Source organism: Canis lupus, chromosome 28 (assembly GCF_011100685.1).
Source record: "Canis lupus familiaris isolate Mischka breed German Shepherd chromosome 28, alternate assembly UU_Cfam_GSD_1.0, whole genome shotgun sequence".
Classification (NCBI taxonomy): Eukaryota; Metazoa; Chordata; class Mammalia; order Carnivora; family Canidae; genus Canis; species Canis lupus.
In genome coordinates, this window is record NC_049249.1 from 10,866,824 (window position 1) to 10,891,246 (window position 24,423).

The 24,423-nt window shown below is 48.5% G+C and overlaps 1 protein-coding gene and 1 long non-coding RNA gene across 4 annotated transcripts in view; one reads left to right on the top strand and one right to left on the bottom strand.

The window, feature by feature from the left end:
* Positions 1 to 24,423, bottom strand: part of RRP12 (ribosomal RNA processing 12 homolog) — a 49,897-nt gene that overhangs the window by 12,574 nt on the left and 12,900 nt on the right. For 2 of the 3 annotated variants that reach the window (XM_038578410.1, XM_038578409.1), the window contains 22 exons: positions 18,741 to 19,139; positions 17,989 to 18,218; positions 14,754 to 14,837; positions 13,264 to 13,340; positions 12,619 to 12,724; positions 12,302 to 12,418; positions 11,064 to 11,202; positions 10,828 to 10,955; positions 9,841 to 9,939; positions 9,103 to 9,194; positions 6,947 to 7,058; positions 6,622 to 6,719; positions 5,310 to 5,424; positions 4,157 to 4,299; positions 3,820 to 3,941; positions 2,811 to 2,875; positions 2,560 to 2,722; positions 1,976 to 2,130; positions 1,667 to 1,734; positions 1,020 to 1,113; positions 297 to 455; positions 91 to 171 (listed from right to left, as the gene is read on the bottom strand). In XM_038578410.1, coding sequence (XP_038434338.1) covers positions 91 to 171; positions 297 to 455; positions 1,020 to 1,113; positions 1,667 to 1,734; positions 1,976 to 2,130; positions 2,560 to 2,722; positions 2,811 to 2,875; positions 3,820 to 3,941; positions 4,157 to 4,299; positions 5,310 to 5,424; positions 6,622 to 6,719; positions 6,947 to 7,058; positions 9,103 to 9,194; positions 9,841 to 9,939; positions 10,828 to 10,955; positions 11,064 to 11,202; positions 12,302 to 12,418; positions 12,619 to 12,724; positions 13,264 to 13,340; positions 14,754 to 14,837; positions 17,989 to 18,218; positions 18,741 to 18,879 — 2,586 coding nt within the window. In that variant the 5' untranslated portion in view covers positions 18,880 to 19,139. The remainder of the gene's footprint in view (positions 1 to 90; positions 172 to 296; positions 456 to 1,019; positions 1,114 to 1,666; positions 1,735 to 1,975; positions 2,131 to 2,559; positions 2,723 to 2,810; positions 2,876 to 3,819; positions 3,942 to 4,156; positions 4,300 to 5,309; positions 5,425 to 6,621; positions 6,720 to 6,946; positions 7,059 to 9,102; positions 9,195 to 9,840; positions 9,940 to 10,827; positions 10,956 to 11,063; positions 11,203 to 12,301; positions 12,419 to 12,618; positions 12,725 to 13,263; positions 13,341 to 14,753; positions 14,838 to 17,988; positions 18,219 to 18,740; positions 19,140 to 24,423) is intronic. The other variant, XM_038578411.1, reaches the window with a different exon arrangement.
* On the top strand, positions 17,908 to 19,255 carry LOC119866568. Its single transcript, XR_005380474.1, has 2 exons — positions 17,908 to 18,237; positions 18,830 to 19,255. It is a non-coding gene; the product is annotated as an uncharacterized LOC119866568 (long non-coding RNA).

Here is a 24,423-nt window from a genome sequence, read left to right on the forward strand (position 1 = left end):
TGCTCTCCCCTGATCCTTCCAGGTCCTCAGAAGCCACACTCCAAGGGAACCCCTTAAAACACACATATACCCCCCCCCAACACCCCTCACCTCTGGGACGAGGGCAGTGATGAACTCCTCATGCTCAGCTGAGAGCTTCTTCACAATATGTATAAGGCACTTCAAACGGGGCTGCAGGGCAATGGGGGAACGGCAGTTAGGACCTGTGCCCCTGAAGTTCCCTGTCTCTATGGCAGTCCTCTCCTTGTGTTGCCCATCCTCCTATGGGCAGAGCATGGCTGCCTTGGAGGCCTCACCCTCTTGGCAGGTGAGGAGGTGCTCCGCAATGAGTCTAGCAGGGTCTTCTTCAGGTCATCCAGGTGGCTCTGCACGAAGCGGGCCCCAGGGCCCTGGGGGCTGGCACACACCTCCTCAAGTACTCGGTAGGCCTTCTTCTGTACTCCATGGGCCTTGCTCTGGGAGGGGGGATGGTGAGGAAGAGGGCCCCAGGGTCCTCCATCCATCCTTGCCCCCTCACACACGCCACTGTCCGAGAGCAGTCACAGAACAGCCACTGTAACTGTGACCTACATGGGAGGGGTCAGGACTAGAGCCTGCCTCTGGAGTTCAAGAGGCCTGAGAGGGCCGGAGGAGCATGGACAGTGAAAGGCTAACTCGGTGCCAGGCAGGGGGTGCTGCAGGGAGGGAAGCCACCACAGCCTCCACTCCACACTGCACTCACAGGCCTCAAAGAACGTTCATCCAGCAGCGCGAACCTGGGCCCCCGGCACACATCAAGGCCCATGTGCCCACTCACCTTTCTAGGTAGAGCACTATCCTCTCCCCCCGCTTCTTTCCCTAACTCCTCACCATTGCAAACGAGCTCTGTGACTCCCTCAGGACAACTCTCCTGAGGTTAGGTTGCCCTTCCCTGGACTTCTGTGTCCTCCTCAATGGTCCAGAGAAGACAGATCCCACCTTTCCAAGAAGCCCCCTACCCCCAGGTGTGGTCACACGGGACTCCAGCCCACATGGCTCACCTCTAGGTAGGGCCGGATGGTGGAGTACAGCTTGCTAATGGCAGCTTCATCTGCGTGAGGAGCCAAGGCCACAACCAGGTCCAAGACAGACAGTCTGCTCAGGGCAAGAGAGCAAGGACAGGCTTAGGGGGCCTGGAGGGGGCATAGACCATCAGTACCTCAGATCTACTGGGTACGGAGGTGGGAGAAGTGCAGTGAGGACATGGGGCCCTGAAGGAGCCTGTGAACAACCACAGGGTGCTTATACCGAATCTAGCTCCCATAAGGTACCAGGTGGGGTTCCAGGCACTTTATGTGTTTTAAAGCCTTTGGTCCTCACAACAAACCTGTTGCAGGTCTATTATCACGCCCATTTTCACAGATAAGGACACAAAGGACATGGAATAGATAAGTAACTTGTCCAAAGTCACATAGCTTGTAACTAGGGGAGCTGGGATTTGAATTGGGGCAGTGTCACCAGGGCCCTCATCCTTCCTAGCAGGCTATAATGCCTCTCCCAGGAAGGAGGAGCCAGTCAGCCTTCAGAGTAGAGCTGGGACGTTCGACATCTCAAGACTTTCCTATAATTCCAGAGAGAACCCACAGGGCTTCTGCTCAACACACCCTCTGGTTCCCTGGGCTGCCCCAACTCAAGTGGGGCATTTTACCTGGTAAAGTCAGAGCCAGCAGAGTCCAGCACCTTCTCACTGGCTTTTTCCAGAAAGCTGTTCACCAACTGGCAGCACCAAGAGGATGAAAAGGAGACAGTTGGTGAAGAAAGAAACATGGAGCAGGAGCAGATCACAGAACTGCACTGCCCCACCCCACTGTCTTTAGAAGCCTCGACCCAGTCGGCGCTGGTATGTGCTGCCCTGTCCCCCAGATGGCAGAGCCCAAGTGAGCCCTGGCCGGTGCGGCCTTTCCAACACACCCAACCCACAGTCACTGACCCAAGAGTGTTCCTCCCGCCAGCTCACCTGAGGGTCTGTAATGGTCAGGTAAGTTTTGACAGTTTCCAGCACAGCCCGGCGAGGGGCTGGGGTGTCCTCGGCTGCAACAGGCTGCCCATATAGGTTGAAGAGGATTGGCAGAAAGTTCTTGGCAAAACGGCTCACCTCCATGCGGTCAGCCTCTGGCAGGAAGACCAAAGTTGGCATAAAAGGGGCAGGAGTCAACCCCACCTCAACAGTTGCTAGGGCTATGGCCCAGAGGCATCCTTTTGGAGGACACGTGACAGGCCCTGGAACCCATGGATTTAGGGCTTCTTGGGGACACTCTATGCTCCTCCATGGCTCTGTCCCGAGGGTCAGCCAAGAGCCAGCCACACGACAAAGTCCTTAATGCTGACCAGACGACACCCAGCAGCTGTCAGCACGGTGGGAGTAAAGAGAGGAAACGGGGCAACTTTTAGTGTCCTACTGACTCCTTGGGTCCCCAGCAGAAGCCCCAGGTCCTTGCACAAGATTAGCTGTGGCTCAGGCAGTGAGGTACAGCAGGCCAGAAGACCTGGGCCACTGCAACCATCCCCCTCCTAGCCCTTGACCCCAGAGCCCACACATACCTGCCTCACAGCCCTTGGTGATGAGGGTGCGCAAGGCTTGGCACACAGTGACTCTCAGGTCTGGACGCTCACTGATGGCCGTGCCCAGTGTCCGTGCCAGCCCTTTGAAGGAGGTGGCTACATCCGTGGGCCTCGTGCAGAATCCAGGCAGGAGGGTCCAGATCTGGGGAGAGGGATGGGAAAGGAGAGTGATGCCTAGCAACTCAGGCCCCTGCACCACCCAACCCACATCCCCCCAACTGATCCCTTACCTGCCACTGGAGCGTATCATAGATCTTGGATTCCACTGTCCTGCCCGCCTGGGCCAGATCCATCGCTGCAGTGTGACACAAGGATACAGTGGGGCCCTGGGCACCCTATGGGCCAGCAGGCCTCATTTTTACCAAAACCAAAAGCCCAATAATGCGGACAGGACTTTGGGTGATTCTTCCCTCCCCACAAACGGAAACATAATACTTGTTCATCCTAAAAAATGTAAAACACCTACATAAAACGGGAAGTAGATGTCTCCTCATAATCTTCCTCCCCCAGGGATACCCACCATCTCTTCTAACTTCTTTACACTTCTTTACATACACACTTTAAAAAGCACAAACAGAACTGTACTATACATATATCATTCTGAAACCTGGTTTTATTTGACAATAAGGTTTCTAAGTGGTAGGCTACATGATATGCATGGTACGTGACCACTGCATTTAATGCTTGCATGGCAATTATTGTTCTGATTTTACTGATGAGGAGCAGATCCAGAGGAGTTGAATCAACTTGCTCGAAGTCACCCAAATGTGGTGTGGCTCAGCTGAGATCTGAATCCAATCTGTTCAATTCACCATCTACTAAACATGCCCATTCCCACAGGTTTCCCTTTCTTCAGAGACCACACCACGGCCCCCAGTGGGGCTTTATCATAACTAAGTTTACCAGAACTCTACTGAGAAACACATACATTGTATCAGGTTTTTATTAGGCACAGCTCTGCATACTTATAAATTGGTGTGTATTTGTCTAACTACCACCCCAGTAGGAGAGGAGGCCATTGTTTGCCTGCCACAGGGCAGGGTCCTGTAAAGGGGATATGCTTGGCTGTGTCTCTAAGCAAAGGGAGGGACAGCCCCCCTGAGGAAGGCACTTGAGCACTAACTGGCCACCTGCTTGGCAGAGGGACACTAGCCAATGTCCTAGGGCTGGGGGTGCTGGACAACGAGCCCTTCCTGATCCCTTCCAGCCAAAGCTCCAGGACTAAGGTGAGGCCCATACCTTTGCTCTTCAGGGTGGTAGCCAGGGGTAAGAAATAAGTGGTGAAGAAACCAAGTCGCGTTTCCCGGACGTGGTCCCGGATGACAGGCAGCAGCCAGCTCCGTGGGAAATCCAGATTCTCCCTGGGAGGAGGGAGGGAAAGCCCAGTGAGAGGGTAGCACATCCAGCAGCACATCACCTGCTAAGCCGAGGAACAGCTCAAGCCTTGCTGTGGCCTCTCCCACTGATTCCCATGTGACACAGAGACTTCACCCCAAAGAGTGAACACCTTGCTGAGAAGGACAAGCTGGCTGACTCCCCTGGGGCTTGTAAAGAAGCCAGCCAGGATCACACTTACTCGGAGCCATCGATTTCCAAAGGCACAGCCTCTAAAACCACCTCAGGACCCATGCTGGCCACCGCAGCCCCCACCGCCTGGTCCAGAGCTGCCGTGTGAGGGAAATGGGGGGAGAGGCGCAGGTCACACAGAGACTGGAGGCACTGGAGCAAAAAGACAAGAGATTACACCAAAGTGTGCTGACAGAGTTAGCACCCACCCCTGAGTCTGGGCCAAAGTCTCTAAGAGGATGAGGTCAGGAGCATCGGCCCAGGTTACGATCTAGGTCAAAGGTCACAAAACAATAACTAAACTTAACCTAGTGAGAAGTCTGACCTCTCCCCCACCACCCAACAATTTTTAAAATTCTGTATGTTAGTAACATGCAAAAACAAGATTTCATATACAAATACAGATTTCCAGTTTATCTTGAGAAATGAGAAACTCTGGCAAAGGCAAATGACAGACTCATGTGTGACAATTAGCAATTTAGCAAACGCTGAGGAGTGGTTGCCCCTCAAGATAGAGCTGTGGCCTCTGGCCCACTACCCCCCAGGACTCCCAGGGCCTCACTTGTAGAAAGCCAAGTTTGTCAATCTAACCTATTAGAGGCCAGGCTTCTTGGGCCTGTTGTCAGGGCAGTTCCTTTCTTCCAACCAGCAGTGGTAGGAGTCAGTGAAAGCCCCATGAGGCTAGGAGCTGCTGCTGTGGGGTCTGGGGCCTGCTTCCCCAGCCAGGGAGGATCCCAAGGGGATCTCTGATTCTTAGATGATTTACTCTGGGTTGCAGTAACCTCTCTGGAACGTAAGGCTGCTTAAAACATTATAATCCCTTATTACGGTGGAGAATTTATAGAATTAAAAAGAAAAAGATGGCAGGTGATGATGAGTCGGTCCCCCTGGTTCCCCATTCAAAGCCATCTGCTGCAGCCAAGACTAGTGAGCAGGTACTGGCAGGGGGGCCAGGGGAGGTCCCACCCCTCTTTTTGTTTCTCCCATGTTGGCTCAAGACACCATCCTGGAGACACAGTACTGGACACCTGCTGTGGGTGCTACTGGGGGTATAATGTGGAGTAAAGTGCAGAGGTAACAAGACACGTGACCTCTCTGGGAGCCCACAGTCCAACAGCCCAATCACCACCTCCTGCCCTGGCCCCAGCAGTTCCCTAGCTCACCTTCTTCATCACAGGATGGGCCTGCTTCCCACATGCCTGGAAGAAGACACCCAGCAGCTGCAACACAGAGCCCCACGCTGCGTGGAACTTGTACGTCAGGCCTTCCTCCACCGCCCTGCCAAGGGAACAGCAGTCAGGGCCAGGTTCATGCTCACCCGGGCATGACTGGCACCAGGAGGTTGGTGCCAACAGACCAACAGTTGGCTGGTAAAGATGGAGCCCCAGGAAAGGCCAATGGGGAGAACTAGCATTTATGAAATAGCCACTGTGTTCAGTTTCATTTATGTAATCCTGCTGCTTAAAGAAAACTCTGTGAGGTACATCCTTTGTTCCATCTTTAGATGGGGAAACTGAGGCTCTACGAGATCAAATAACCTGCCATGGTCACTCTGCTAGTGGCCATACTGGGCCTCCAAAGCCCATGCTCAGTCATGGTCTTGTGTTTTCCCAGTGTGATCCAAGATGGGATGCCAGGGTAGGTGGTCTGGGCAGAGTGGGGAGAGTGGCGCCAGGCTGGCTGTACCTCTCAGCTTAGCCTTCTGGAGATTTTAGGCAAGAATGGTTGATGGGGGTTAATGTGCAGAAATGGGTAAGCTAGAGGCGAGGGTGGCTCTATTTCTGAGTTTTCCTGAAACTTCATCACAGATGTATCCAAGGGCAACAGGCACAGCACCCAAAGTACCACACCTCAGAGCTGAGCACACACCCAGGAGAGACACCAAGGCTCCTAGTTTTTTTCCCGGGCCCACACCAGTGTCTACAGTGCTCCATGGCTCCTCACTGCCTGCAGGGACAGCCAGGTCTGTGAATGGCTCCTCTTAGGGACATAAATGGCAGCACGGCACATGAATAAGAGTGGACTCTGCCATCAGGCTGCCACTCCCTAGATGAGTGACCTCAGCTCGCCCAGCTATAAACTGGGGGTCAGTCAGTACCTATCTCCTTGAACCACAAGGACTACCAGTGGTTTTTATTCACTTCAGTACTTAAATACGTGCCAGATACAGTTCTGAGAACTTCACGTACACTCCCTCATTTAATTCTCACCTCCATCAGTAACCTTGGACAGATGAGGACCCTGACGTATCTAGGCATGGAGGACGCAGAGGAACTTGCCCCAGGTGACTGGCCCAGAGTCCGTACTCCTGAGTACCACACTATGGCACCTGCAACGTGGCCAGTGCTCAAATCAATAGCAGCTGCTCTGGCGCTGAGCACATGCCCACAGTAAGTGACAAGTAGAACACTTTTCATTACAAGGAACTTTCTAGAAGGCACACCATATTCCCTAACATGGATGCTATGTTCTCACCTGAACATCTTGGCGATATACTGGGCAGGGCCAGAGGCTGATGAGGTCACAGAGCCAATGCTGGCCATGTGGGGAGCAACACATTCCTTCAAGATCTCCTGCAAGAGAAGAAGCCACAGATGTCTGGGCCTACAGCAGCCTCCCAGCACCACCCAGCCCTCCTAGGTGACTGCTTTTGCACACCTCTAGGAAGCCTATTCCACTCTGAGATCTCCTCCCCAGGATGCAGCTGGAGGTCTAGGGCGAACTTCAGGAGACAAGGTAGCCAGTACAACTCTACACTCTCTGCTTCCCCCCCCTAAAGCTGGGGCTGGGGCTGCGGTACCTGAAGGCTCTGAGTGGCAGCTGTCACCACCTGCGAGTGTGGGGAGAGGAGGCAGGTGGTTGCAGTTCCAAAAAAGCGAGGAAGGTGGCCTAGCCCCAGGTCCCGCTGCAATCTGTTGAGACAAAAGGCTTCTGTGGGGCCTGGCTCTGGGCCACAGGGACCCACATAGAACCAGGTCCAATGACAGTCATTGATCTGCAGGGTTCTACAGGGCCCTCCTAGTGGGCAATTTTAAAAAGTGCTATAATTCAAGGAATAGCCACACGTGGTAAAAAATCCAAATAGGTCTTCAGAGTACAAAATAAAGAGTATGCTCTCTTTATCACACCTTTCTCCCAGATTGACCTTCAGATGGACTTCCCAGAGGAAAATCAAGGTTAAATGTCTCAAATACTCTTCCCAAAGTTGTCATACATATACAAACACAGAAAACAGTAATGTATGCTAACATCTATGTAACACTTCTCATACACCAAGCACCGACATAACAGGCATTTGTTCATTTACACCTCGTAAAAACCAAGATTAACTCCTACTACCATTCCCATTGTAGAAGTGAGGAACCCATGGCACAGAAAAGTCGAGCATGCTGCCCGAGACCACACCATAAGGAGGAGGGAGGGGTCATTCATACCCTGGTAGTCCTGCTCCAGAGCACACAGAGAATCACACCATCCATACCCTTCTCAATACATCTTGGAGGTCTTTCTGTGTCAGCATGCACCTCTCTACTTTAGTAACTCACTGTACATTGACCAGTCCTCTCCCCAAGCACATTTACATTTTTGTTGGTCTCTAAGTTTTTTTGCTATTACCTATATAGCATTACAACAAACAGCCTGGGATGTATATCATGGCACAAATGTGGGAGGCCTGCTGGTAGGATTAGTCCCGAGAAGCAGAGGGGGAACTTGAGTGGCTCAGTCAGCTGAGTATCTGACTTGGGCTCAGAACACGATCTCAGGGTCCTGAGACCGAGCCCTGCATCAGGCTTCCTGCTCCGCAGGGAGTCTGCTTCTCCCTCTCCCTCTGCCCTTCCCCTGGCAAATAAGTAAAAAAAAATTTTTTTTTAAGATTTTACCTATTTATTCATAAGAGTTAGAGAGAGGCAGAGACATAGGCAGAAGGAGAAGCAGGCTCCTGCTTCTGCAGGGAGCCCGATGCAGGACTCGATCCTTAGACTCCAGGATCACGCCCTGGGCGGAAGGCAGATGCTTAACCACTGAGCCACCCAGGTGTCCCAAATAAAATCTTTAAAAAATATCTTGAGAAGTAGAGAATGAGGCTATTTTGCCATTTTCTGGCCTCTCCAGGTAAAAGTTGGACGGTGCAGGGAAAAGGATGAGGGCCTGGTGGACCTGGGCTAGAGACCCTCCTTTGCTCCTTAGCAGAGGCATGACTAGCTACCTCACGGTGCTTCTGTTTCTGGTTCATGAAAAAGGCTAGGACCTTCCTCCCGGGGCGGCTGTGATGCGTGAGATGAATGATAATGGAAAGCACCCAGCACAGAGCCTGAGAGCGAGGGCTAATAGGAGCCCTTCAGCAGAAGAGAGGGAAGACACAGCATGGTGGGGCTCCAGGGTCCTGAGACACCCCCACTCCAGGCAAAACACAGGTCACCGGTGGATACACTTATTTTCTTCTCAGCCTTTTTCTGGAAAAGTAGAATCATCAAGTGGCTACTATTTAAGTGGCCAAGCTCAATGTGAGTTTTATGATAGACACAGGGCCGAAACTGGGGTTTACGGGACTGTGAAGCCCAGAGGAGGGGACTGTTAACCCAGGTGGGGAGAGGACTGAAACCACAAAGTGGATGTGATCTGAGGAAACCAATTGCACAGGGTTCAGTCAGGAGGTGACAATAATCAGGATGGAACTGGCACCCCACCCTCAGGGCCCCAGCATGGTGCACTGAGCCCCCCCCTTGTGGCTCCTTAGAGCTCACTGGTAACTGCTCTGGCAGGAAAGCAGCAGCCCCAGCAGACACAGGCCACGCTACCCTGCCCCGTGCCTCATACCGCAAGAGCTGGCCTATAGCATGCCTGACAAGGAGATACCACCATCCCTCTCCAGCTTCTGGCTCACATCCCTCCCATCCATGCCACAGAGCAGGTCGGCTGGCTGGAGGCCCTGGGACACCCCTCTGCCACACCTACCTGACCAGGTTGATGTGGGCTTTCTCCATGACCTTAAGCCAGGCCAGCAGGGGTTGTAAGTCATTCTCGCTGGGAATATAGTCATATAAGGCCTAGAGGTGGGACAGGGAATATGCAGGTGACTGAGCAAGTGTGTCTGGAGCGGCCTAATGACAATGACCCCTTCTCATCCCCAGACACCAGCATGTCCCACTGACAGGCCTGCATATGTGGCCCCGAAACTCACAGGCCCCATTGCCTTCCCAGCTCCTGCCTTTCCCTAATCCATGAAACCCTTCCAATTCTGCTCCTCTGGGGTTAAAGTCTCTAGAAGCAGTTGAGTAAAACTTGGGTCTCACAACCTTTTGGATATCACAAAAGCCACAGAGTCTTTTCCTGGAAAAATGTACACGGGCACACATATGCATATTTTGCAAACAATGTGGGGAATGTTTATGTCCCCTTTCCTCAAATCCATCCAGGGACCCCTAAATTTGAGAGTCTCTGCTCAAGTTATGAGTTATATCATGAGACCACACTGAAATAGTTTATTAAGTTAACTAAGTGTAGAGTCAGAGCCCCCATCTCCTGTGAACACTGATGTGGCTTTGGTGGCCGGTCTCCTAGCAGCCTACTTCCTGTCTGCTTGTCTATTATAGCCTCTTCCACTGGGCCAGTCCCATCAGCCCACTCAACCTCACTCTGTAGAAAAGTAACAGGCCCCCTGCACTGCCACACCCCTTTACCATCAGGCCTTACCGTGATGATTTGGGCGTTGAGCTCTGCCGACAGGGTGCCCAGGGTAGGCTTGGCGTGGAAGAGGCTGTGGAAGGCCTGCATGGCACAGGCTGTCACCAACTGGAGAGGACATGGAGGCTTAGTGGGGGACCGCAAAGCCCACGGCTGCCCTGGACATCTCAACCTCCCAACTCTAGCCAGTGGGCTGGGGAGAGACCCAGGCCCCTGACCTCAAGCATGCTCCCCACACCTGGACATTCAGAAGACTGTCACTTACGAAGGCTTGGCAGCTACTGAAACATTTTTAAATGATTTAAATAAAGATAACAGAGAAACATGAACAAAACATTTGTAACAGAATGGGCTAAAAAAGCAGGCTATTAAGTGGTATGCAAGCTATAATTATGGCTGTATTTTCACACGTTTTTATCTATGTTTGTTTATTAAAAAAAAAAAAGTCTGAAAGGATACACAGCCTAATTGTTCTGAATGGGTTTTTTTTCTTTTAAACAACAATCTTATTATTTATATAGTAGATACTTTAAAGTATGCATGTGAACAAACACTACAAGATATATATAAAGATTAATAGAATTGAGCTAGCATGACAGAAATGCAGGAGATCATTTTATGTATTAAAACTGTTATACCAATTTGTTAGTAAATAAGAAAAAAAAAAAAAAAAAGACCCACAACTGTGGCTGAAACAGAGCTCGAGCAGGGAAGAGGACTGGTACCTTAACAGCCCTGCCATGGCTCCCCACTCCACAGAACTGATCCCTGAAGCCAACTCCCAAAGGGATCAGGACTCTGAAGACAGCCTGGTCTATCCAACACCAAGGACAGCTGAAGTCCTTGGTGGTAAGCAAGAGTAGGGCTGGAGTGGGGAGACCCCAGGTCCTGCTCTGGCCTGCCTAAGCAAGTTCCCAAGCACCAGCATTTTGGCCCTGACGTCTGCAGTTCACCCCCAACCCTGGCATGCTCCTCTGGCTTCCTGGCTGAGCTCACCACGTGGCTCAAGGTCATGACCCTGAGGAGAGTCTCGCTGCAGCTCTTCACCAGGCTTTCCGGGAAGCAGGGCAGCAGGTCCTTTAGCAGTGTCAGCATGTGCAACACAGTGGTGGCCTCCCTGGAGCCTGGAAGACAAGAAGGAGCTGAGCCTCTGGCCCACCCTCTGCACTGTGCCCTGTCCTCCCAGGCTGGCCTCTGTCCCCACCCGCCTTGCCGTTGACCTGGTTCCCCACCTCCAGACTTCTCAATCTCCTGGATGCAGAACTTGGCAGTGGAAATGGCAGCAGGATGATGGGCAGGGACTTTTTCACCAAACATGAACTCACTGCCCTTGAGGACTGAGCACACTCCATGCTGGGCAGCCTTCCGGATCTGAGGGGCAAGGAAAGGGGGGCCAGGGCCGGGTCAGCATACACCCTGCAGCACTGATGGCATGCCTCCTCCATGGCTGATGCTGTACCCAGGCCTGCTTGTATGCACATTCCTGAGCTGAGCAGTAAGACAAACTTCAGCTCTGACCCCTGCTTTCCTGCTAACTCACCAAATGGCCTTGAGTAAGCCAATCACTTCATCTTTGAGCTGCAATGTCCTCATCTTTATTACAGGGATTCAGTCAGTCACCGAGCAATACTAAGTGTGACCAAGCCAGGCACAGTTCTCGGGGCTGGCAGTCTGGCAGTGACCAGAGTAAACAACTCACACTCTTCTTGGGAGACAGAAAACAAACATACACCAGAAGGTAAAAGTACAATACAGACAATATAGCAAGGGTTGGTGCTTTTTACACAGTGGCCAGCAAAGTGTCACTCCAGTGAAGTGACATTTCAGCAGAGACCTGAAGAGAGTGAGGGAAAGGCCTCATGAGTACACAGGGAAGGAGGTATGAGCCTACCTGAGGAAGCATGCTGAACACACTGAACGATCGAGGGCTGTTATTTCTATGTGCTATTACATGCTCCCTGCCCTAAATTCCTGGAGGAAATAGGGTGGCTGACCAGCATTTGCTGAGCACCTGCTGTAAGCCAGGAACAGCGCCAGCCTGGCCTGTGAGTGACACTGGAGTCGCCCTACACCATTGTGGCAAGGTTGGTATTACTATTCTTATTTTCCAGCTACGAGACCAAGGCTTAAAGAGCTCATGTAACTTGCCCAAGGTCACAGCGTGAATGGTGGATCCAGTATCCAACTAGGGTCTTCGAGCCTCCAAAGCCCCACTCTGCCCCTTCTTGCCACTGTAGTTAAATTTGTCACTGACCAATGAGGCAGGAGACTCAGGAGGGCGTGACAGTGAAGACCCCTTCTACAGGATAAGGAGCTGCCTCTCATCTTCTAGGACTAAGCAAATAAGGCTTCAGAGGCAAAAAGCAGCAGCTCAGAGCAACCTCCCTGATCCTACTCAGACAGATTGGCCCCAGCCCACTTACTAGAATAGCGCCCCCCCTCCCATACTCTGGGGGCCCAGCAGCCTCACCTTGGGCTTAGGGTGCACAGTGAAGCTCAGGAGCCCATGGTACACCTGCAGGGTCACGGGATAGCTCCAGGCCTCCAGGTCCTGCTTCCGCAGAAGGGTGGCCAGGCAGGAGAGGATCTGTAAGACAGAGTCTCTCAGCTTCGCTGGCTTCAACCAGGTGGAAAAAGAGCCCAGGTTCTCTCCAATTCCAGAAAATCGTCCAGGGATCCGTGTGAGGTCCACATGGTGCCTATACCTCTCCCAGAGAATATCCAGGCTTTGGCCAAATCTTCGGGGCTCTGGAAGATGGTGAAGGGGAAACAGACACAGACACTAACCCATCGGACGGCAGAGGTAGAGCCACTGCTGGTCTGCGCCGACATGATGTCCATGAATGCTCTGGATGTATCGGAAAACTTCCTAATAAGCACAGGGCTGGGCACGCTGTTCGGGGAGAGAAGAGCCGGTCAGAGGCCCTAGGGGCCTCCTAGAGCAGCAGGTGCTGACCCAGGCCTGGTCTGAACAAGGAAGCTAGACACAGGGAGGCAGTGCTGGCCCAGCACTCAGCGAGTGAGCAGGAGACAGGACAGGAACCCACCTTTTCCAATGCCACATCAGTGTGCTTTCCAGGGACCTGAGCTTGGTGCCTCTTCCCTTCACCACGGCCATTCTCCATTATCCACGAGATGGGGCCTCACTAGCTTGCCTCAATCCTCTCCCTACCCTCCCCCCTCACAGCTACAAGCTGCCAGGTATCCTGGTGGCCACACCCTAGTGCCCCCTTCCTGCCCCACTCACGGCAGCATGGCCGCCTGATTCCCAGGCACCGACACTCACATTCTGTGACAATATCCCAAGCCACCCTGGGAGCCTCATGGTGAAGAACGCCAGTTTATACTTAATAATTCCCTGAGCCTATTCCTCCTGCTGCCATTCCCTTCTCCCCCAAAAGACTTGGGGTTCAGACCAAAGGTAGGACTCACCGCTTCAGGACAAGGTTCAGCAGGTACGCAACAGCAGCCAGAGACTCAGGGGACTCCACGGCCTCCACTGTTGTCATCTGAGGGCCAGAGCACAGGGTGTGAATGGAAGTGTATAAGCTGGGCAGATGGGGGGCTGAAGCCACCATGTCCCCAGCAGGAGGACCAAGAACTCTGGTGTCAAAGGTCAGATCCTGGCTCTGCCACTGTGACTTTGGGCGAGCAACTAAATCTTTCTGTGATTCAGCTTCCTCATTTTTTTTAAAGATTTTTTAAAATTTTTATTTATTTGGGGGTGGGGGGAGCAGAGCACAGCAAGGAGGAGAGAAAGGAGAAACAGACTCCCCAGTGAGCAAGGAGCCCAACGTGGGGCTCCATCCCAAGACCCTGCGATCAGGACCTCAGCTGAAGGCAGATGCTTAACCGACTAAGCCACCCAGGCATCCTGCTTCCTCATTTGTAAAATAGAATAAATTGTTGAAAGGTTTCATCAAATTCATACACAGCAATCACAACACTGCCTGGCACATAATAAAAACCATGTATCATTATCTAACTTATTTCATTATTCTAGAGGAGTTGGAAGGCTTTTTCTCTAAGGGGTCAGATGATAAATATTTTAGGATTTGCAGGCCATATATGGTCTCTGTTGCATATTCTTTTGTGTGTGTTTGAATAATCCTTTAAGGATATAAAAACCATTTTTAGTTCTCAAGCTGTAAAAAACAACAGGCCATGGATCAAATTATTTCCATGGGCCATAGTGGGCCAACCCATTCCAGAGTAGTGGTTCTCAAACTTTTACACCCTTAGAATTTCTTGAAGATTCCCCAAAGAGGCTTTATTTACATAGGTGATATCTACTGATGCTTACCACATTAAAAATTAAAACTGAGAAAGTTTTAAAATACAAGTATATGCAAGCACAATTAGCTACTGAAATAATGTCATCAGATAGGAGGTAACTTCTGGAAAACTCCATAGTACACTCATTAAAGGATGAGAGTGAAAAGGCAAATGATGTTCTAGTATGTTATAAAAATAATTCTGATAGCCCACTAATCCCAGTAAAGGGTCTTAGGACCCCCTCCTCTCCCTACCTGCCCCTGGTCACACTTTGCCTATCTTTTTCTAGAGGATCCTCTAGGCCTAACTCAGCTCCATGGATCAGGGAAGAAAAAACAACAGTAACAAACCAGAGTAGTGGATTTTTGTTCTATAAGGATACTGTAACAAATACCACCAGCCTTTCCAAGCCACCACCTGAGAATGAGTAAAGTGCTCTTTTTTTCTTTTTTACTAATCTCTTTGCCCAACATGGGGCTTGAACTCACAACCCCAAGATATCAAGAATTGTATGCTCTCCTGACTGAGCCAGCCAGGAAGCATTTCCACTTATTCAAGGATGTCCTGCTCTACATCCTCATACCAGAGACACCCATCTTCTCTCTACAGCTGTTCTGGACACCCACTTTCAAGTCACACCTACTTACCAATGCAGCAAAGTACTCAGTCTCTGTCTCCTTTCCTCCCTGGGAGCGAATCACCTCAGTGACAGCAGCCAGAACAGCACAGATCTGCATGTAAGGGAGAAGGCATCTATGACATCTATTTTAGATTGAATCCTGTCCCTGGGCTAGCCTCTTATCCTTATTCCTTCACAAATTATTCTCCTGACAAAGCCTAGAGATAGGCAAGATGAATTGCATTCATACACACAATTGCATGCATACACACCATAAGGCCTAGCAAAATGTTTGCCAAAATTCCACCTCTAGGACTCTCTTATAGGAATATCTGCACAAAATTGCAAACATTTAGGTAACAAATGCGTTCACTGCAGTAACAAGCTGGAACAAGGCAGCCATCAACAAAGGGTCAATAAAGTATTATTACTACATAATAAGTAATGATTGAATCAAATACTACAGGACTATTGAAAAGAATGAGGAACAATGCTATATTACTTTAGAACTACTGTTCAGTGGGGGAAAAGTACAGAACACTGCATATAAAATATTATCTGTAAAGCTAAACAAAAAAATCTAGAATAGTAATGTTCCTAAGAGGCTAATGAGCACTTGGAACATGGCTAGTGTGACTGAAGAACTGAATCTTTAATTTATAAATTTTATTTTTTTATTTTTATTATTTTTTTAAATTTAAAAATGAAGAAAAAAAAATTTAAAAATGAATACCTGAGGGGCATCTGTGTGGCTCAGTTGGTTAAACTTCTCCCTCTCCTGCCCCTCCCCTCCCTTCACCTGCGTGCATTTGCACACACGCTCTCTCTCAAATAGAATCGTTAAAAGAAAGTAAAAATAAAGATTTTATTTATTTATTTGAGAGAGAGAGAGACAGTGAGACAGTGAGCAAGCAGAGGAAGAAGAAGGGGCAGAGAGAGAAACAAGCTCCTAAGGTGAGATGTGATCCCAGGACCTAGGATCATGACCTGAGCCTGAGGCAAAGGCTTAACCCACTGAGCCACCCAAGCACCCCTAAACAAAATCTTTTTTTTTTTTTTTTAAATGAATACTTGATCTAGTTATTGGAAAACATAGGTTTGTTTGTTTTTTAAGATTTATTTATTTGAGAGAGAGAGAGCGCGAGAGCGCACGCATCTTTTACGTGCACATGAGTGGTGGGGAGCAGCAGAGGGAGGAGGAGAGAGAAAACCCCAAGCAGACTCCCCACCAAATGCAGAGCTGGACTTGGGGCTCAATCCCACTACCCTGAGATCATGACCTGAATCAAAATCAAGAGTCGGATGCTTAAATGACTGAGCCAACCAGGCACCTCGAAAACATAGATTTAAAACAATTTACAGGACCACCTGGGTGGCTCAGTGGTTGACCTGCCTTTGGCTCAGGTCGTGATCCCGGTCCTGGGATAGAGTCCCCCATCGGGCTCCTTGCTGGAGCCTACTTCTCTCTCCGCCTGTGTCTCTGCCTCTCTCTCTCTGTGTCTCTCATGAATAAATAAAATCTTTTAAAAAAATAATAAAATAAAATAAAAAACAATTTAGATGTATGAATCTAGTTTTGTGACTATAAGTTTTATGAAACACAGATTTAGAACAACTTGAAAATATGAACCTACTTTTGCAATTGTAAATTTTATGACCAAATCAAATACTTTCAAAGAAGAGTTAGCATCCAAATAGCGGTGTAAAGGTAACACGCATTCCAGATTTTGAAGACATAATATGATTAAAAACAATGCAAATCATCTCATTTTAGGGATCCCTGGGTGGCACAGCGGTTTAGCGCTTGCCTTTGGCCTAGGGCGCGTTCCTGGAGACCCGGGATCGAATCCCACATCGGGCTCCCGGTGCATGGAGCCTGCTTCTCCCTCTGCCTGTGTCTCTCCCTCTCTCTCTGTCTGTCATGAATAAATAAATAAAATCTTAAAAAAAAATCCTAGATGCGGGATCCCTGGGTGGCGCAGCGGTTTAGCGCCTGCCTTTGGCCCAGGGCGCGATCCTGGAGACCCGGGATCGAATCCCACATCGGGCTCCCGGTGCATGGAGCCTGCTTCTCCCTCTGCCTATGTCTCTGCCTCTCTCTCTCTCTCTCTCTCTGTGACTATCATAGATAAATAAAAATTTTTGAAAATCTCATTTTATATTGATTGTAGGTTGGAATAACAATATTTAGATATAGTAAGTTTAGGGTAGTCTGGGTGGCTCAGAGGTTTAGAGCCTCCTTCGGTCCAGGGTGTGATCCTGGAGACCCAGGATCAAGTCCCACTTCAGGCTTCCTGCATGGAGACTGCTTCTCCCTCTGCCTGTGTCTCTGCCTCTCTCTCTCTGGGTGACTATCATAAATAAATTAAAAAGAAAAAAGATATAGTAAGTTTATTATTAAGATTAATTTCATTTGCTTTTTACTTTTTTAAAATATGGCTACTAAACTTCACAATTCCTTATGTGGCTTGCACCATGTGCTAGACAGTGCTGGGCTAGGTAGACACGATGATCCATCAACAGTAACTGCCACAAAGGAGTTAAGTTGGGAGACCAACTTTCATATTTTATTCTACTCATGTCACTTTGGTACCATTTATAATTTTGACATTTTTCATGTAAACAATGAATATAAATTGTATAATTAGGAAGTATTAACTAAAAAATACAAATAAAATCTGGTTCTTGTTAGATAAAACATCTATCTGTTGTTATTCAGCACTAATTTACTCAACAAATGTTTCTTGAAAATATTCTTTTTGGGCAGCCCTGGTGGCTCAGCGGTTTAGCGCAGCCTTCAGCCCAGGGCCTGATCCTGGAGACCCGGGATCGAGTTCCATGTCGGGCTCCCTGCATGGAGCCTGTTTCTCCCTCTGCCTGTGTCCCTGCCTCTGCCTCTCGCTCTCTCTCTCTCTATCTCTCTGTGTGTCTCTCATGAATAAGTAAATAAAATATTTTAAAAAAAGAAAATATTATTTGTAAAAAGTCCTGCATTATCTACATTTAATGAGATAAATATTTGTTAAGTATTTGTAACCCGAAGGCTTTTTTACGTGAGTAAGGGAGATGTCATTAGAAAAAAAGCAGAAAGTGGAACCTGCCCTAGGAGAGCTAGCAAGTAGGAAAACAAGTGGCAGGAGAGATGACACATCATCCAAAAATACTAGCTGACCAGGGCAGCAGTGAGCCAGCATTGGAAGAAAACAGAAAGCCGGAGTTTGGCTCCTCCTCACTATCCCAAGTCCTCTTGATCCTCCCCCTACCTCCTTGTGGGCAGCCGAGTTGGACTCCCAGAAGCGTTGCACTTTGCTGAAGGTGACATTTGTGCAGTCGGAGAGGCCGCTCAGGAAGGTGCCGCTGGACTTCTCCGTGAGAGCGGGGGCCACCTCTTCTTCCATGGCCGTCTCCGGGGCTTGGCTTTTGCCCAGACGCAAGGACCCTGACTGCAGCTCATTATGCAACTTCACCGCATCAACTGTCAGGTCACTTTTTCCTGAAAACAGGAGGCACAGGTGAGGCCCTCGCTTCTACCCCAACTTCCTTTTGGCCAGGATCCACCCGTAGGACAGACACTAGTCACGTACAGGCCCCCAACCTGAGAGGCGGAATTCTGAACCTGGCCTGCCTCATCAGCCCACTATAAGCCTAGAACTCAGCAAACGCATACAGGGCACCCTCCGGGTCAAAGTGTGTGCTTCCGTGTCCCGACGGATTAGGTGCGGGAGGGGGCCGGCGTGGGGGCTGCACGCAGGGGGTTTGGGAAGTAAATGCCGGTGAAAACGCCTTGTAAAAAGTCCCCCAAAGTTGATTATAGCCAAGTCCCAACTCTGACAGCCGTGGCATCCAGAGCTACTCATTTCCCTACTGTGGACTCAATTTCCCCATCTGTCAAATGGGAAGGGTGAGTCTTTACGACGTCCTAGGAGAAGAGAGGTCCAACGCCCGGGCCCCGGAGCCTCCAGAGAGGCCCAGCTCGCCAGACCCCGGCCGGCTCGCCGGTCTCGACCCCGCTAACCTGAGGGCCGGCTGAAGAAGCGGCTGCGAGCGGCCTGGCGGTGGCGGCAGATGGCAGGGTTGCTGTCGCTACTGTGGCCTTTCTTCCAGCGTTTCAACTTGGCCGAGACACCCGAGGGCAACTTTCCCGAGCGACCCATCTCGAGAAGCCACCACTCAGCTCACAGCACCAGCCACCGGAACCTGGGAACACGCGCAGAACCCACGTGGACCCGCGACGGCTTCACTTCCTCTTTCTCTGACGTAACTTCCGGATTCGCGTCTGTTTCTATGGCAAAACAGTCAACATCCGGTTTTGCGTTTCCTCTAGGCTCCGGATCCTTGAGCGCTTCCGAGCAGCTCGGTTGCTAGGGAGTCGCTGGGGCTTGTGCCCCCCTGGCCACAGCTGCGGGTTCTTAGCCTTATAAAACGAGAATTACTTTGCAGGTTAAAACGTCTTTTATACGTCACACGTATATTTATATTTATATTATTTTTAACATCTAATTTCGAAAGTAAAGCTTGGAAACAAATTTATTTGAAAGAGTCAAAACCTGGTCAGACTTGAAAGAGTGAAACCTCGAGGAGTTTGTCCTGAAACGAGAAAAAAGCAGCCCATGATGCTCTAAACTCTGCTGCTTTTCTTTTCTTTTTCTTTGTTTTGTTTTGTTTTTTGTTTTAAGATTTTATTTATTCATGAGACACACATAGAGAGGCAGAGACATAGGCCGAAAGGGAAGCTCCCTGCGGGGAGCCCCATGAGGGACTGGATCCCAGGACCCCAGGATCGCGCCCTGAGCCGGAGGCGGTCGCTCATCTGAAATAAAATTTTTTCAGATTTATTTATTTATTTGAGCGAGAGAGAGTGCCTGTGCGTCCGCGAGTGGGAGGGGCAGAAGGAGAGGGAGAGAGCGAGCATCTCAAGCCGACTTGATGCTGAGCGTGGAGCCCAGCGTGGAGCTCGATCTCAGGACCCTGAGATCACAACCTGAGCCAAAACCAAGAGGCAGAGGCTCAACCGACTGTGCCACCCAGGCGCCCCCTGCTTATTTCTTTCCTTCTTTCCTTCTTTCTTTTCTTTTCTTTTCTTTTCTTCTTTTCTTTTCTTTCTTATTTTATTTATTCATGAGAGACACAGAGAAAGAGGCAGAGAGACAGAGGGAGAAGCAGTCTACCCACAGGGAGCCCAATGCAGGACTTGATCCCAGGACACTGGGATCATGCCCTGAGCCAAATGCAGACACTCAACCGCTGAGCCACCCAGGTGTCCCTACTTATTTTCATTTAGTACTGGGGGCACCCAGTTGGTAAACCACCCTCCCTCATGGCAGCACTCAGTCCTTCTTGATAATCTCTTCTAATCCCACATCAGAACCAGCAGTCATACTGATTTGATCTCCACTCCCCTTCGACCCTCCCCAAAATTGTTTAGCTGGAACCCAAACTTTATTTATTTATGTATTTAGGAACCCAAACTTTAAAAAGATATCTCCATCCCCTGTTTTGGGGTGCAGCATTCCAAGATTCCTCTGGAATTTCCTCCTCCACTTGAAATCAACAAACTTGATTTGTCAAACTATGGGTAGATCCTGGTGAGTTGTTTTGTTTAGTAGGCTCCACACCCAACATGGGATTTGAACTCACAACCCTGAGATTAAGAGTTGCATGCTCTACTGACTGAGCCAGACCAGTATTCCCCCTGGTGAGTCTTGGCCGATTAGGGTTTAACATATTTGTTTAACATTTTTTTAGCTCCCACTGAAAAAGACACTACAGTAAGTCAAATTTCCAAATGAACTAGAAGTCAACAAAATTTTTGCATACTAAAAAACCCTTTTTTGTATACTGCTTCTTTCACTTGATGTGTGAATTTTTCCCCTTGCTATGGTCTGAATGTTTTATCCCTGAAAACTCCCTATGTTGAAATCCTAAGTCCCAAATATGATGGTGTTAGGAGATGGGGCCTTTGGTAAATATTTAAGTCACGAGGGTGAAACCATCATCTAAGGAACTGGTGTCTTATAAAAACAATTTGAGAGATCCCTAGTCCCTTCCATCATGTGATGACACCCCAAGAAAGAGCTAGCTATAAACCAAGAAGTGGGCCCTCACCCAAACCATGCTGGCACCCTGATCTTGGACTTCCAGCCTCCAGAACTTTAAGAAATAAATTTCTGTTGTTTATAAACTACCAAGCCTATGTTATTTTGGTATAGCAGGCTGAACAGACTAAAGATACCTTTTATTCTTAAATATCCTTTCGCACAGATGTTTCTCACAACTGGTTGATCTCTGCGAAGCTTGTGAAAAACATAGATCCACCATATACATTCCATGAAGACAGGGATGTTGCCTTTGTGATTTCCCTTCCCAAGAGTTGGAAGAGTACCTGGCAAGTACTGTAGGCACTCAACAAATTACTGTTGAATCAATGAGTATATGTGTGTTGTGGAGGAAAGAAGACTAAAACAGGGGCACAAATTATAGGAATTCAAGGATAAATGTAAATACCAATAACTGTAATTAGTCTTTACTTAGACAAACTGAGATACCCTTTACTCCACAGATAGAAACACAAAGCTCAAAACATACATTTCTGAGGGAGTTAAGAAGTACCAAAAAGTGGGACGCCTGGATAACTCAGCAGTTGGGCAACTGCCGTTGGCCCAGGGTGTGATCCTCGAGTCCCAGGATCAAGTCCTGCATTGGGCTCCCTGCATGGAGCCTGCTTCTCCCTCTGCCTATGTCTCTGCCTATGTCTCTGTGTGTGTGTGTGTGTCTCATGAATAGATAAAATATTTTTTTGATAAAATATTTTTTAAAAAAAGTACCAAAAAGTGAATTTTGGTCCAAGAACCAAAAAGCTAGAGATGGGGAGTGAAGGGAAGGCTGAGATGAAATTCATGAAACTGTAGTGTTGGTGCTAGAAGTAGGCACCGGAGGGGTCATCCAGACCACAGGTGACACTCAGTCAGGGTCAATACTTTTACTGCTCTGTGTAAAACAACCACAGTCTAGTGATGTTGGTATTCAAATACCCTTTCTTTTACAAAGCAACAGTGAGACTAAATGGAAGATTCCACCCCCAAAAAAAGAGAACCCCACTATTATTTGCCAAAATAAGGAGTTAGCAACCTTTTGTTAGGTCTTCTCCTTTTATTTTTTTATTTACTTTTTTTTTATAGAAGGGAGAAGGGACAGAGGGAAACGAAGAGAGATAATCTTAAGCAGGCTACATACCCAGTGCAGAGCCTAACACAGGGCTTGATCTCACAACCCTGAAATCATGATCTGAGCCAAAATCAAGAGTTGGACGCTTAACCAACTGAGCCACCCAGAGGCCCCAGGTCTTCTCCTTTTAAAAACAAGTTTCGTCTGTAAGCCAACTTTTCATTAGCATATCTGAACCAATTTGTTTTGTCAAGTCCAGAAAGATGAAGTAATTTGCACAAGTTTCCACAGCATAGTAGTTTATTCAGTGAAACACGGAAAGAAGTAACCATAAAGGAAAAGATTGATAAACTGGAATACATTAAATGTAAGAAATTCTGCTCACAGGGATGCCTGGGTGGCTCAGGGGTTGAGCACCTCCCTTTGGCTCAGGGCGTAATCCTGGAGACCCGGGATTGAGTCCCACATCGGGCTCCCTGCATGGAGCCTGCTTCTCCCTCTGCCTGTGTCTCTGCCTCTCTCTGTGTGTGTCTTATGAATAAATAGTCTTAAAAAAAAGAAATTCTGCTCACGAAAAGACACCATAGGGAGTACTAAGAGGCAAGCCAGAGTGAGAGGAGATATTTGCAATACATAAAACTAACAGACAAGTATAGTGGAATATAGAAAGAAATCCTACAAATTAATAAGAATGAGGTAGACAGGGCAGCCCTGGTGGCTCAGTGGTTTAGTGCCACCTTCAGCCTCGGGCGTGATCCTGGAGACCTGGGATCGAGTCCCACGTCGGGCTCCCTGCATGGAGCCTGCTTCTCCCTCTGCCTGTGTCTCTGCCTCTCACTCTCTCTGTGTCTCTCATGAATAAATAAATAAAATCTTAAAAAAAAGAATGAGGTAGACAATCTAATAAGAATGGGCAAGAGACATGAACAGGCACTTCACCAAAGTGGATATCCAAATGGCCAATTAACATATGGAAAGATGCTCAATCTCATTAATCAACAGATTAACAGAAATGCAAATTAAAATCATAATGAAATGCTATTATACACCCACCAGAATCACTAAAATTAGAAAGACTAGCAATACTAAGTGTTGGTGAGGATGTGGAGCCACTGGCCACACATGCAACTGGAGGGAATATCGACTGATAAACCCACTTTTGTGTGGTAGCATCTAGTAAAACTTAATATATGCCTTCTCTATAATCCAGAGATTCACTTCTGAATGTATACTCAACAGAGGTCTATCCTTATATGCATAAAAGACATATATGATAGTGTTCATAATAGCCAAATACTGGAAATGACCTAAATGTCCATCACCAACAGAATGGATAGATTATAGAATACTGATATAATGAAATAATATTCAACTATACAGTTAGAGAACAAGCAAACTACTGCTACATGCAATAGCATGTATGATCTAAGTTGAGCAAAAGACCCCAGACACAAAAAAATAACATTTTGCATGATCCCACTTAGAAGTTTGCAACCAGGCTTTGCTACTCTACATACAGTATTAGAAGTCAGGATAGCAGTTGCCATGGTGGTAGTAACTGAGAGTGGGCACAAGGGGTGTGGTCATATTCTTTTTGTGTGTGTGTGTGGTAATTCTTAATTTTTTTATCAGAAGTGAATTTACGTGGATGTCTTCACTGTGTGATAATTCATTAGCTATGCACTTATAATTTGTGTGCCCCTTTGCCTTTTGTATATGTTATTATATATACACACATATATATTTATACATGTATAATATATGTTATATATTACATTGGTTTACTAAAAATAGAAAGTGTCCCTGACATGCAGAGCAGAGAGAGCACAAAGATTGTTAGTGTGAGGAAGTGTCATTGTAGGGAAGATAACTCAGTGCAGACTCTGGACCCTGTACCCCCAGCCCTGAGAGTCAATGCACCACTTCTGACAGAGCCCACTTCTGGGACACAGGCTGCGATCTGGGCAGTAAGGCTGAGAAAAGGGAACGGGTGGCCTGAGGAGGAAGAGGAAGCCGAGTTTGGAAACTGTTGTAAGCAACCTGGTGCTCATGACCTGAGGTCTAGATGTGGGAACATTCACTGAGAGAAGACATAGAAAGTATTGGTTAGAGTCTGGACTGCTTTCCCGTATGACACTGGGCAGGGATTTAACCTCTCCGAGTGTCCGTTTCATAGTTTGTAAAGCGGTGATGATAATACTGAACCCACTGAGCTACTGTGAGGATTCAATATGAAAGTGTGTGTATCAAAATATGTACAACTCCAAAAATGTTAGCAGTACCCTGTGAAGGGTGTGCGGGTGAACTTCTGCCACCAGAGGGGGCTCTGCAAGCAGCCAGTTAAAGCTGAAACCTTAGAGGTCACAGTATCATCCAGTGGCTGGGATTTTGCAAATCAGATGGGGAGATGAAGAGGGCCAGGCTAGTGGCAGCCTTCCCATCCTTTGCCTGGACAGCAGACACCTGCTGGCCTGCAAACCGAGTCTGCTAAATCATAACTGGGTACAGCCTCTGGATGAACCACCTGTCTGGAA